Source organism: Anomaloglossus baeobatrachus, chromosome 12 (assembly GCF_048569485.1).
Source record: "Anomaloglossus baeobatrachus isolate aAnoBae1 chromosome 12, aAnoBae1.hap1, whole genome shotgun sequence".
NCBI classification, from domain to species: Eukaryota; Metazoa; Chordata; class Amphibia; order Anura; family Aromobatidae; genus Anomaloglossus; species Anomaloglossus baeobatrachus.
In genome coordinates, this window is record NC_134364.1 from 1,723,387 (window position 1) to 1,737,141 (window position 13,755).

Below are 13,755 nucleotides of genomic sequence, written 5' to 3' on the forward strand. Positions count from 1 at the left end.
TCCCCAGTATCTCCTCCTCTGGGTGGTGATGTTTCTGGTGCAGACTGTCCCCAGTATCTCCTCCTCTGGGTGGTGGTGTTTCTGGCGCAGACTGTCCCCAGTATCTCTTCCTCGGGGTGGTGGTGGTGTATCTGGCGCAGACTGTCCCCAGTATCTCCTCCTCGGGGTGGTGGTGGTGTATCTGGTGCAGACTGTCCCCAGTATCTCCTCCTCGGGATGGTGGTGGTGTTTCTGGTGCAGACTGTCCCCAGTACCTCCTCCTCAGGGTGGTGGTGGTGTTTCTGGTGCAGACTGTCCCCATTATCTCCTCCTCGGGCTGGTGGTGGTGTATGTGGCGCAGACTGTCCCCAGTATCTCTTCCTCGGGGTGGTGGTGGTGTTTCTGGTGCAGACTGTCCCCAGTATCTCCTCCTCTGGGTGGTGGTGTATCTGGCGCAGACTGTCCCCTGTGTCTCCTCCTCGGGCTGGTGGTGGTGTATCTGGCGCAGACTGTCCCCAGTATCTCCTCCTCGGGCTGGTGGTGTATCTGGCGCAGACTGTCCCCAGTATCTTCTCCTCGGGGTGGTGGTGGTGTTTCTGGTGCAGACTGTCCCCAGTATCTCTTCCTCGGGGTGGTGGTGGTGTTTCTGGCGCACACTGTCCCCAGTATCTCCTCCTCGAGGTGGTGGTGGTGTTTCTGGCGCAGACTGTCCCCAGTATCTCCTCCTCGGGGTGGTGGTGGTGTTTCTGGTGCAGACTGTCCCCAGTATCTCCTCCTCGCGGTGGTGGTGGTGTTTCTGGCGCAGACTGTCCCCAGTATCTCCTCCTCTGGGTGGTGGTGTTTCTGGTGCAGACTGTCCTCAGTATCTCTTCCTCTGGGTGGTGGTGGTGTATCAGGTGCAGACTGTCCTCAGTATCTCTTACTCTGGCTGGTGGTGGTGTTTCTGGTGCAGACTGTCCCCAGTATCTCCTCCTCGGGGTGGTGGTGGTGTATCTGGTGCAGACTGTCCCCAGTATCTCCTTTTCTGGGTGGTGGTGTTTCTGGCGCAGACTGTCCCCAGTATCTCTTCCTCTGGGTGGTGGTGTTTCTGGTGCAGACTGTCCCCAGTATCTCCTCCTCGGGCTGGTGGTGGTGTATCTGGTGCAGACTGTCCCCAGTATCTCTTCCTCTGGCTGGTGGTGGTGTATCTGGCGCAGACTGTCCCCAGTATCTCTTCCTCGGGGTGGTGGTGGTGTATCTGGCGCAGACTGTCCCCAGTATCTTCTCCTCGGGGTGGTGGTGGTGTTTCTGGCGCAGACTGTCCCCAGTATCTCTTTCTCTGGGTGGTGGTGGTGTATCTGGTGCAGACTGTCCCCAGTATCTCCTCCTCTGGGTGGTGGTGTATCTGGTGCAGACTGTCCCCAGTATCTCCTCCTCTGGGTGGTGGTGTATCTGGCGCAGACTGTCCCCTGTATCTCCTCCTCTGGGTGGTGGTGGTGTTGTTTCTGGTGCAGACTGTCCCCAGTATCTCCTCCTCTGGGTGGTGGTGTTTCTGGCGCAGACTGTCCCCAGTATCTCCTCCTCAGGGTGGTGGTGGTGTTTCTGGCGCAGACTGTCCCCAGTATCTCTTCCTCGGGGTGGTGGTGGTGTTTCTGGCGCAGACTGTCCCCAGTATCTCCTCCTCTGGGTGGTGGTGTATCTGGTGCAGACTGTCCCCTGTATCTCCTCCTCGGGGTGGTGGTGGTGTTTCTGGTGCAGACTGTCCCCAGTATCTCCTCCTCTGGGTGGTGGTGTTTCTGGTGCAGACTGTCCCCAGTATCTCCTCCTCGGGGTGGTGGTGTATCTGGCGCAGACTGTCCCCAGTATCTCTTCCTCGGGGTGGTGGTGGTGTATCTGGCGCAGACTGTCCCCAGCACCTTCTCCTCGGGGTGGTGGTGGTGTTTCTGGCGCAGACTGTCCCCAGTATCTCTTCCTCGGGGTGGTGGTGGTGTTTCTGGCGCAGACTGTCCCCAGTATCTCCTCCTCGGGGTGGTGGTGGTGTTTCTGGCGCAGACTGTCCCCAGTATCTCCTCCTCTGGGTGGTGGTGTTTCTGGTGCAGACTGTCCCCAGTATCTCCTCCTCGGGGTGGTGGTGGTGTTTCTGGTGCAGACTGTCCCCAGTATCTCCTCCTCGCGGTGGTGGTGGTGTTTCTGGCGCAGACTGTCCCCAGTATCTCCTCCTCTGGGTGGTGGTGTTTCTGGTGCAGACTGTCCTCAGTATCTCTTACTCTGGCTGGTGGTGGTGTTTCTGGTGCAGACTGTCCCCAGTATCTCCTCCTCGGGGTGGTGGTGGTGTATCTGGTGCAGACTGTCCCCAGTATCTCCTTTTCTGGGTGGTGGTGTTTCTGGCGCAGACTGTCCCCAGTATCTCTTCCTCTGGGTGGTGGTGTATCTGGTGCAGACTGTCCCCAGTATCTCCTCCTCTGGGTGGTGATGTTTCTGGCGCAGACTGTCCCCAGTATCTCCTCCTCGGGCTGGTGGTGGTGTATCTGGTGCAGACTGTCCCCAGTATCTCCTTTTCTGGGTGGTGGTGTTTCTGGCGCAGACTGTCCCCAGTATCTCTTCCTCTGGGTGGTGGTGTATCTGGTGCAGACTGTCCCCAGTATCTCCTCCTCTGAATGGTGGTGTTTCTGGCGCAGACTGTCCCCTGTATCTCCTCCTCTGGGTGGTGGTGGTGTTTCTGGTGCAGACTGTCCCCAGTATCTCCTCCTCTGGGTGGTGGTGGTGTTTCTGGCGCAGACTGTCCCCAGTATCTCTTCCTCGGGGTGCTGGTGGTGTTTCTGGTGCAGACTGTCCCCTGTATCTCCTCCTCTGGGTGGTGGTGTTTCTGGTGCAGACTGTCCCCAGTATCTCTTCCTCGGGGTGGTGGTGGTGTTTCTGCTGCAGACTGTGCCCAGTATCTCCTCCTCTGGGTGGTGGTGTTTCTGGTGCAGACTGTCCCCTGTATCTCTTCCTCTGGGTGGTGGTGATGTATCTGGTGCAGACTGTCCCCAGTATCTCTTCCTCTGGGTGGTGGTGATGATGTATCTGGTGCAGACTGTCCCCAGTATCTCCTCCTCTGGGTGGTGATGTTTCTGGTGCAGACTGTCCCCAGTATCTCCTCCTCTGGGTGGTGGTGTTTCTGGCGCAGACTGTCCCCAGTATCTCTTCCTCGGGGTGGTGGTGGTGTATCTGGCGCAGACTGTCCCCAGTATCTCCTCCTCGGGGTGGTGGTGGTGTATCTGGTGCAGACTGTCCCCAGTATCTCCTCCTCGGGATGGTGGTGGTGTTTCTGGTGCAGACTGTCCCCAGTACCTCCTCCTCAGGGTGGTGGTGGTGTTTCTGGTGCAGACTGTCCCCATTATCTCCTCCTCGGGCTGGTGGTGGTGTATGTGGCGCAGACTGTCCCCAGTATCTCTTCCTCGGGGTGGTGGTGGTGTTTCTGGTGCAGACTGTCCCCAGTATCTCCTCCTCTGGGTGGTGGTGTATCTGGCGCAGACTGTCCCCTGTGTCTCCTCCTCGGGCTGGTGGTGGTGTATCTGGCGCAGACTGTCCCCAGTATCTCCTCCTCGGGCTGGTGGTGTATCTGGCGCAGACTGTCCCCAGTATCTTCTCCTCGGGGTGGTGGTGGTGTTTCTGGTGCAGACTGTCCCCAGTATCTCTTCCTCGGGGTGGTGGTGGTGTTTCTGGCGCACACTGTCCCCAGTATCTCCTCCTCGAGGTGGTGGTGGTGTTTCTGGCGCAGACTGTCCCCAGTATCTCCTCCTCGGGGTGGTGGTGGTGTTTCTGGTGCAGACTGTCCCCAGTATCTCCTCCTCGCGGTGGTGGTGGTGTTTCTGGCGCAGACTGTCCCCAGTATCTCCTCCTCTGGGTGGTGGTGTTTCTGGTGCAGACTGTCCTCAGTATCTCTTCCTCTGGGTGGTGGTGGTGTATCAGGTGCAGACTGTCCTCAGTATCTCTTACTCTGGCTGGTGGTGGTGTTTCTGGTGCAGACTGTCCCCAGTATCTCCTCCTCGGGGTGGTGGTGGTGTATCTGGTGCAGACTGTCCCCAGTATCTCCTTTTCTGGGTGGTGGTGTTTCTGGCGCAGACTGTCCCCAGTATCTCTTCCTCTGGGTGGTGGTGTTTCTGGTGCAGACTGTCCCCAGTATCTCCTCCTCGGGCTGGTGGTGGTGTATCTGGTGCAGACTGTCCCCAGTATCTCTTCCTCTGGCTGGTGGTGGTGTATCTGGCGCAGACTGTCCCCAGTATCTCTTCCTCGGGGTGGTGGTGGTGTATCTGGCGCAGACTGTCCCCAGTATCTTCTCCTCGGGGTGGTGGTGGTGTTTCTGGCGCAGACTGTCCCCAGTATCTCTTTCTCTGGGTGGTGGTGGTGTATCTGGTGCAGACTGTCCCCAGTATCTCCTCCTCTGGGTGGTGGTGTATCTGGTGCAGACTGTCCCCAGTATCTCCTCCTCTGGGTGGTGGTGTATCTGGCGCAGACTGTCCCCTGTATCTCCTCCTCTGGGTGGTGGTGGTGTTGTTTCTGGTGCAGACTGTCCCCAGTATCTCCTCCTCTGGGTGGTGGTGTTTCTGGCGCAGACTGTCCCCAGTATCTCCTCCTCAGGGTGGTGGTGGTGTTTCTGGCGCAGACTGTCCCCAGTATCTCTTCCTCGGGGTGGTGGTGGTGTTTCTGGCGCAGACTGTCCCCAGTATCTCCTCCTCTGGGTGGTGGTGTATCTGGTGCAGACTGTCCCCTGTATCTCCTCCTCGGGGTGGTGGTGGTGTTTCTGGTGCAGACTGTCCCCAGTATCTCCTCCTCTGGGTGGTGGTGTTTCTGGTGCAGACTGTCCCCAGTATCTCCTCCTCGGGGTGGTGGTGTATCTGGCGCAGACTGTCCCCAGTATCTCTTCCTCGGGGTGGTGGTGGTGTATCTGGCGCAGACTGTCCCCAGCACCTTCTCCTCGGGGTGGTGGTGGTGTTTCTGGCGCAGACTGTCCCCAGTATCTCTTCCTCGGGGTGGTGGTGGTGTTTCTGGCGCAGACTGTCCCCAGTATCTCCTCCTCGGGGTGGTGGTGGTGTTTCTGGCGCAGACTGTCCCCAGTATCTCCTCCTCTGGGTGGTGGTGTTTCTGGTGCAGACTGTCCCCAGTATCTCCTCCTCGGGGTGGTGGTGGTGTTTCTGGTGCAGACTGTCCCCAGTATCTCCTCCTCGCGGTGGTGGTGGTGTTTCTGGCGCAGACTGTCCCCAGTATCTCCTCCTCTGGGTGGTGGTGTTTCTGGTGCAGACTGTCCTCAGTATCTCTTACTCTGGCTGGTGGTGGTGTTTCTGGTGCAGACTGTCCCCAGTATCTCCTCCTCGGGGTGGTGGTGGTGTATCTGGTGCAGACTGTCCCCAGTATCTCCTTTTCTGGGTGGTGGTGTTTCTGGCGCAGACTGTCCCCAGTATCTCTTCCTCTGGGTGGTGGTGTATCTGGTGCAGACTGTCCCCAGTATCTCCTCCTCTGGGTGGTGATGTTTCTGGCGCAGACTGTCCCCAGTATCTCCTCCTCGGGCTGGTGGTGGTGTATCTGGCGCAGACTGTCCCCAGTATCTTCTCCTCGGGGTGGTGGTGGTGTTTCTGGCGCAGACTGTCCCCAGTATCTCTTTCTCTGGGTGGTGGTGGTGTATCTGGTGCAGACTGTCCCCAGTATCTCCTCCTCTGGGTGGTGGTGTTTCTGGTGCAGACTGTCCCCAGTATCTCCTCCTCGGGGTGGTGGTGGTGTATCTGGTGCAGACTGTCCCCAGTATCTCCTTTTCTGGGTGGTGGTGTTTCTGGCGCAGACTGTCCCCAGTATCTCTTCCTCTGGGTGGTGGTGTTTCTGGTGCAGACTGTCCCCAGTATCTCCTCCTCGGGCTGGTGGTGGTGTATCTGGTGCAGACTGTCCCCAGTATCTCTTCCTCTGGCTGGTGGTGGTGTATCTGGCGCAGACTGTCCCCAGTATCTCTTCCTCGGGGTGGTGGTGGTGTATCTGGCGCAGACTGTCCCCAGTATCTCTTTCTCTGGGTGGTGGTGGTGTATCTGGTGCAGACTGTCCCCAGTATCTCCTCCTCTGGGTGGTGGTGTATCTGGTGCAGACTGTCCCCAGTATCTCCTCCTCTGGGTGGTGGTGTATCTGGCGCAGACTGTCCCCTGTATCTCCTCCTCTGGGTGGTGGTGGTGTTGTTTCTGGTGCAGACTGTCCCCAGTATCTCCTCCTCTGGGTGGTGGTGTTTCTGGCGCAGACTGTCCCCAGTATCTCCTCCTCAGGGTGGTGGTGGTGTTTCTGGCGCAGACTGTCCCCAGTATCTCTTCCTCGGGGTGGTGGTGGTGTTTCTGGCGCAGACTGTCCCCAGTATCTCCTCCTCTGGGTGGTGGTGTATCTGGTGCAGACTGTCCCCTGTATCTCCTCCTCGGGGTGGTGGTGGTGTTTCTGGTGCAGACTGTCCCCAGTATCTCCTCCTCTGGGTGGTGGTGTTTCTGGTGCAGACTGTCCCCAGTATCTCCTCCTCGGGGTGGTGGTGTATCTGGCGCAGACTGTCCCCAGTATCTCTTCCTCGGGGTGGTGGTGGTGTATCTAGCGCAGACTGTCCCCAGCACCTTCTCCTCGGGGTGGTGGTGGTGTTTCTGGCGCAGACTGTCCCCAGTATCTCTTCCTCGGGGTGGTGGTGGTGTTTCTGGCGCAGACTGTCCCCAGTATCTCCTCCTCGGGGTGGTGGTGGTGTTTCTGGCGCAGACTGTCCCCAGTATCTCCTCCTCTGGGTGGTGGTGTTTCTGGTGCAGACTGTCCCCAGTATCTCCTCCTCGGGGTGGTGGTGGTGTTTCTGGTGCAGACTGTCCCCAGTATCTCCTCCTCGCGGTGGTGGTGGTGTTTCTGGCGCAGACTGTCCCCAGTATCTCCTCCTCTGGGTGGTGGTGTTTCTGGTGCAGACTGTCCTCAGTATCTCTTACTCTGGCTGGTGGTGGTGTTTCTGGTGCAGACTGTCCCCAGTATCTCCTCCTCGGGGTGGTGGTGGTGTATCTGGTGCAGACTGTCCCCAGTATCTCCTTTTCTGGGTGGTGGTGTTTCTGGCGCAGACTGTCCCCAGTATCTCTTCCTCTGGGTGGTGGTGTATCTGGTGCAGACTGTCCCCAGTATCTCCTCCTCTGGGTGGTGATGTTTCTGGCGCAGACTGTCCCCAGTATCTCCTCCTCGGGCTGGTGGTGGTGTATCTGGCGCAGACTGTCCCCAGTATCTTCTCCTCGGGGTGGTGGTGGTGTTTCTGGCGCAGACTGTCCCCAGTATCTCTTTCTCTGGGTGGTGGTGGTGTATCTGGTGCAGACTGTCCCCAGTATCTCCTCCTCTGGGTGGTGATGTTTCTGGCGCAGACTGTCCCCAGTATCTCCTCCTCGGGGTGGTGGTGGTGTTTCTGGTGCAGACTGTCCCCAGTATCTCCTCCTCGGGGTGGTGGTGTTTCTGGTGAAGACTGTCCCCAGTATCTCCTCCTCGGGGTGGTGGTTTATCTGGCGCAGACTGTCCCCAGTACCTCCTCCTCAGGGTGGTGGTGGTGTTTCTGGTGCAGACTGTCCCCAGTATCTTCTCCTCTGGGTGGTGGTGGTGTTTTTGGTGCAGACTGTCCCCAGTATCTCCTCCTCGGGGTGGTGGTGATGTTTCTGGTGCAGACTGTCCCCAGTATCTCCTCCTCGGGGTGGTGGTGGTGGTGTTTCTGGTGCAGACTGTCCCCAGTATCTCCTCCTCGGGGTGGTGGTGATGTTTCTGGTGCAGACTGTCCCCAGTATCTCGTCCTCGGGGTGGTGGTGGTATATCTGGCGCAGACTGTCCCCAGTATCTCCTCCTCGGGGTGGTGGTGATGTTTCTGGTGCAGACTGTCCCCAGTATCTCCTCCTCGGGGTGGTGATGTTTCTGGTGCAGACTGTCCCCAGTATCTCCTCCTCGGGGTGGTGGTGGTGTATCTAGTGCAGACTGTCCCCAGTATCTCCTCCTCGGGGTGGTGATGGTGTTTCTGGTGCAGACTGTCCCCAGTATCTCCTCCTCGGGGTGGTGGTGATGTTTCTGGTGCAGACTGTCCCCAGTATCTCCTCCTCGGGGTGGTGGTGGTGTATCTGGTGCAGACTGTCCCCAGTATCTCCTCCTCAGGGTGGTGGTGTTTCTGGTGCAGACTGTCCCCAGTATCTCCTCCTCGGGGTGGTGGTGATGTTTCTGGTGCAGACTGTCCCCAGTATCTCCTCCTCGGGGTGGTGATGTTTCTGGCGCAGACTGTCCCCAGTATCTCCTCCTCGGGGTGGTGGTGGTGGTGTTTCTGGTGCAGACTGTCCCCAGTATCTCCTCCTCGGGGTGGTGGTGTATCTGGCGCAGACTGTCCCCAGTATCTCCTCCTCGGGGTGGTGGTTTATCTGGCGCAGACTGTCCCCAGTACCTCCTCCTCAGGGTGGTGGTGGTGTTTCTGGTGCAGACTGTCCCCAGTATCTCCTCCTCGGGGTGGTGGTGAATCTGGCGCAGACTGTCCCCAGTATCTCCTCCTCGGGGTGGTGGTGGTGTTTCTGGTGCAGACTGTCCCCAGTACCTCCTCCTCAGGGTGGTGGTGGTGTTTCTGGTGCAGACTGTCCCTAGTATCTCCTCCTCGGGGTGGTGGTGGTGTTTCTGGCGCAGACTGTCCCCAGTATCTCCTCCTCGGGGTGGTGGTGTATCTGGCGCAGACTGTCCCCAGTATCTCCTCCTCGGGGTGGTGGTGTATCTGGTGCAGACTGTCCCCAGTATCTCCTCCTCGGGGTGGTGGTGGTGTATCTGGTGCAGACTGTCCCCAGTATCTCCTCCTCGGGGTGGTGGTGTATCTGGTGCAGACTGTCCCAAGTATCTCCTCCTCGGGGTGGTGGTGGTGTATCTGGTGCAGACTGTGCCCCGGAATCTCCTCCTCGGGGTTTGCCTTACCCTCTTACTCTTCTTTTTTTTCGTCTGTCCCTTTTAGAACGTTATCATCTGGCTTACAAGATGGTTCGCACTGACAGCCGCCTGGTCCGCAGCATCCTCTCTGCGCACGGCTTCCAAGAGGTGAGCCGCACCGTCCTGTGACTGCTGTGCAAGGTTTTTCCACCACTGACGTCTCTCCACTCTTAGGTCAATGCAAACAGCAATGAGTTTAATTTGATGTGGACGGGATCACACATAAAACCCCATGTGATGCGCTGCCTGGCCGGCTTCCAGAAGGTGAACCATTTCCCAAGGTACGAGAGCTGGGCACGGGAGCTGCAGTGTGGTGTAGAGCCTCCTGTCTGGGGAGGTTGTGAAGCACACTGAACCGCTGCTGATGATCACACCTGGGCTATCTTCCATCTGATTTGTTTTCTGCTTCGACCCCACCATTTTCAGAAAGCTGCGACTGCAAAATATGCTTCCGTCACATTTTTCGCTATGTGGGGTACATCTGTGACCTGGAGGCGTGCACAGTTCCAGGCCGCACGTGGCCCCACATTGCTAAGAGTGCTTCTCTGATGTAGGTCGTATGAGCTCACCCGCAAGGATCGACTCTACAAGAACGTGCAGCGCATGCAGCAGACGCATGGTGTGCGCAACTTCAGCCTCCTGCCTCAGACCTTCCTGCTGCCAGCAGAGTACCAGGAGTTCTGCAGTACGTGCCCAGTGAACCCGGGGGAGGAGGGACCATTCGCTACACGCTGCCAGTTGCATGGCTGATCACACATTGTGTTCTTCCACAGATGCCTTCACAAAAGATCGTGGGCCCTGGATTGTCAAACCGGTGGCATCATCACGGGGACGTGGTGTTTATCTAGTGAACACTGTATGTACTTGCATCCTCTCGCCCTCTGGTCTCGCCGTCGGCCTCTCCCCCTCTGGTCTCGCCGTCGGCCTCTCCCCCTCTGGTCTCGCCGTCGGCCTCTCCCCCTCTGGTCTCGCCGTCGGCCTCTCCCCCTCTGGTCTCGCCGTCGGCCTCTCCCCCTCTGGTCTCGCCGTCGGCCTCTCCCCCTCTGGTCTCGCCGTCGGCCTCTCCCCCTCTGGTCTCGCCGTCTGCCTCTCCCCCTCTGGTCTCGCCGTTGGCCTCTTATCCGGCATAGTTTGTGACGTCGTCCCATGTGACACCTTCGAGCGACGCAAAACGTTTGCAAATCGTTCTTTCTGCCGGTTGTTCATCGTACCCGGGGCAGCACACATCGCTCCGTATGACACCCCGGGAACGATGAACACAGCTTACCTGCGTCCTGCGGCTCCCGCCGGCTATGCGGCAGGAAGGAAGTGGGCGGGATGTTTACGTCCCGCTCATCTCCGCCCCTCCGCTTCTATTGGCCGGGCCGCTGTGTGTCGTCGCTGTGACGCCGAACGTCCCTCCCACTCCAGGAAGTGGATGTTGGCCGCCCACAGCGAGGTTGCCCAGCAGATAAGTGCGTGTGATGGCGGTTTAACGACTTTGTGCGACACGGGCAATGATTTGCCCGTGACGCACAAACGACGGGGGCCGGTACAATCGCATGTGCGATCGCACGATAGATCGTACCGTGTGACGCCCGCATTAGCCTTTCTCCCTCTGGTCTCCCTCTCTTTGTCATTCCTCCGTCTCGGTGTCGGCCTCTCCTCCTCTGGTCTCGGTGTCGGCCTCTCCTCCTCTGGTCTCGGTGTCGGCCTCTCCTCCTCTGGTCTCGGTGTCGGCCTCTCCTCCTCTGGTCTCGGTGTCGGCCTCTCCTCCTCTGGTCTCGGTGTCGGCCTCTCCTCCTCTGGTCTCGGTGTCGGCCTCTCCTCGTCTGGTCTCGGTGTCGGCCTCTCCTCGTCTGGTCTCGGTGTCGGCCTCTCCTCGTCTGGTCTCGGTGTCGGCCTCTCCTCGTCTGGTCTCGGTGTCGGCCTCTCCTCGTCTGGTCTCGGTGTCGGCCTCTCCTCGTCTGGTCTCGGTGTCGGCCTCTCCTCCTCTGGTCTCGGTGTCGGCCTCTCCTCCTCTGGTCTCGGTGTCGGCCTCTCCTCGTCTGGTCTCGGTGTCGGCCTCTCCTCCTCTGGTCTCGGTGTCGGCCTCTCCTCCTCTGGTCTCGGTGTCGGCCTCTCCTCCTCTGGTCTCGGTGTCGGCCTCTCCTCCTCTGGTCTCGGTGTCGGCCTCTCCTCCTCTGGTCTCGGTGTCGGCCTCTCCTCCTCTGGTCTCGGTGTCGGCCTCTCCTCCTCTGGTCTCGGTGTCGGCCTCTCCTCCTCTGGTCTCGGTGTCGGCCTCTCCTCCTCTGGTCTCGGTGTCGGCCTCTCCTCCTCTGGTCTCGGTGTCGGCCTCTCCTCCTCTGGTCTCGGTGTCGGCCTCTCCTCCTCTGGTCTCGGTGTCGGCCTCTCCTCCTCTGGTCTCGGTGTCGGCCTCTCCTCCTCTGGTCTCGGTGTCGGCCTCTCCTCCTCTGGTCTCGGTGTCGGCCTCTCCTCCTCTGGTCTCGGTGTCGGCCTCTCCTCCTCTGGTCTCGGTGTCGGCCTCTCCTCCTCTGGTCTCGGTGTCGGCCTCTCCTCCTCTGGTCTCGGTGTCGGCCTCTCCTCCTCTGGTCTCGGTGTCGGCCTCTCCTCCTCTGGTCTCGGTGTCGGCCTCTCCTCCTCTGGTCTCGGTGTCGGCCTCTCCTCCTCTGGTCTCGGTGTCGGCCTCTCCTCCTCTGGTCTCGGTGTCGGCCTCTCCTCCTCTGGTCTCGGTGTCGGCCTCTCCTCCTCTGGTCTCGGTGTCGGCCTCTCCTCCTCTGGTCTCGGTGTCGGCCTCTCCTCCTCTGGTCTCGGTGTCGGCCTCTCCTCGTCTGGTCTCGGTGTCGGCCTCTCCTCGTCTGGTCTCGGTGTCGGCCTCTCCTCGTCTGGTCTCGGTGTCGGCCTCTCCTCGTCTGGTCTCGGTGTCGGCCTCTCCTCGTCTGGTCTCGGTGTCGGCCTCTCCTCCTCTGGTCTCGGTGTCGGCCTCTCCTCCTCTGGTCTCGGTGTCGGCCTCTCCTCCTCTGGTCTCGGTGTCGGCCTCTCCTCGTCTGGTCTCGGTGTCGGCCTCTCCTCGTCTGGTCTCGGTGTCGGCCTCTCCTCGTCTGGTCTCGGTGTCGGCCTCTCCTCGTCTGGTCTCGGTGTCGGCCTCTCCTCGTCTGGTCTCGGTGTCGGCCTCTCCTCGTCTGGTCTCGGTGTCGGCCTCTCCTCGTCTGGTCTCGGTGTCGGCCTCTCCTCGTCTGGTCTCGGTGTCGGCCTCTCCTCGTCTGGTCTCGGTGTCGGCCTCTCCTCGTCTGGTCTCGGTGTCGGCCTCTCCTCGTCTGGTCTCGGTGTCGGCCTCTCCTCGTCTGGTCTCGGTGTCGGCCTCTCCTCGTCTGGTCTCGGTGTCGGCCTCTCCTCGTCTGGTCTCGGTGTCGGCCTCTCCTCGTCTGGTCTCGGTGTCGGCCTCTCCTCGTCTGGTCTCGGTGTCGGCCTCTCCTCGTCTGGTCTCGGTGTCGGCCTCTCCTCGTCTGGTCTCGGTGTCGGCCTCTCCTCGTCTGGTCTCGGTGTCGGCCTCTCCTCGTCTGGTCTCGGTGTCGGCCTCTCCTCGTCTGGTCTCGGTGTCGGCCTCTCCTCGTCTGGTCTCGGTGTCGGCCTCTCCTCGTCTGGTCTCGGTGTCGGCCTCTCCTCGTCTGGTCTCGGTGTCGGCCTCTCCTCGTCTGGTCTCGGTGTCGGCCTCTCCTCGTCTGGTCTCGGTGTCGGCCTCTCCTCGTCTGGTCTCGGTGTCGGCCTCTCCTCGTCTGGTCTCGGTGTCGGCCTCTCCTCGTCTGGTCTCGGTGTCGGCCTCTCCTCGTCTGGTCTCGGTGTCGGCCTCTCCTCGTCTGGTCTCGGTGTCGGCCTCTCCTCGTCTGGTCTCGGTGTCGGCCTCTCCTCGTCTGGTCTCGGTGTCGGCCTCTCCTCGTCTGGTCTCGGTGTCGGCCTCTCCTCGTCTGGTCTCGGTGTCGGCCTCTCCTCGTCTGGTCTCGGTGTCGGCCTCTCCTCGTCTGGTCTCGGTGTCGGCCTCTCCTCGTCTGGTCTCGGTGTCGGCCTCTCCTCGTCTGGTCTCGGTGTCGGCCTCTCCTCGTCTGGTCTCGGTGTCGGCCTCTCCTCGTCTGGTCTCGGTGTCGGCCTCTCCTCGTCTGGTCTCGGTGTCGGCCTCTCCTCGTCTGGTCTCGGTGTCGGCCTCTCCTCGTCTGGTCTCGGTGTCGGCCTCTCCTCGTCTGGTCTCGGTGTCGGCCTCTCCTCGTCTGGTCTCGGTGTCGGCCTCTCCTCGTCTGGTCTCGGTGTCGGCCTCTCCTCGTCTGGTCTCGGTGTCGGCCTCTCCTCGTCTGGTCTCGGTGTCGGCCTCTCCTCGTCTGGTCTCGGTGTCGGCCTCTCCTCGTCTGGTCTCGGTGTCGGCCTCTCCTCGTCTGGTCTCGGTGTCGGCCTCTCCTCGTCTGGTCTCGGTGTCGGCCTCTCCTCGTCTGGTCTCGGTGTCGGCCTCTCCTCGTCTGGTCTCGGTGTCGGCCTCTCCTCGTCTGGTCTCGGTGTCGGCCTCTCCTCGTCTGGTCTCGGTGTCGGCCTCTCCTCGTCTGGTCTCGGTGTCGGCCTCTCCTCGTCTGGTCTCGGTGTCGGCCTCTCCTCGTCTGGTCTCGGTGTCGGCCTCTCCTCGTCTGGTCTCGGTGTCGGCCTCTCCTCGTCTGGTCTCGGTGTCGGCCTCTCCTCGTCTGGTCTCGGTGTCGGCCTCTCCTCGTCTGGTCTCGGTGTCGGCCTCTCCTCCTCTGGTCTCGGTGTCGGCCTCTCCTCCTCTGGTCTCGGTGTCGGCCTCTCCTCCTCTGGTCTCGGTGTCGGCCTCTCCTCCTCTGGTCT

The 13,755-nt window shown here is 60.4% G+C and overlaps 1 protein-coding gene across 3 annotated transcripts in view; it reads left to right on the top strand.

Annotated features, from left to right (window-relative positions):
* The window catches only part of TTLL5 (tubulin tyrosine ligase like 5), a 137,445-nt gene that overhangs the window by 56,041 nt on the left and 67,649 nt on the right, over window positions 1-13,755 (top strand). For all 3 annotated transcript variants that reach the window (XM_075330067.1, XM_075330065.1, XM_075330066.1), the window contains exons 3-6: window positions 8,939-9,021; window positions 9,088-9,194; window positions 9,468-9,598; window positions 9,687-9,769. In XM_075330067.1, the coding sequence (XP_075186182.1) occupies window positions 8,962-9,021; window positions 9,088-9,194; window positions 9,468-9,598; window positions 9,687-9,769 (381 nt within the window). In that variant the 5' untranslated portion in view covers window positions 8,939-8,961. The remainder of the gene's footprint in view (window positions 1-8,938; window positions 9,022-9,087; window positions 9,195-9,467; window positions 9,599-9,686; window positions 9,770-13,755) is intronic.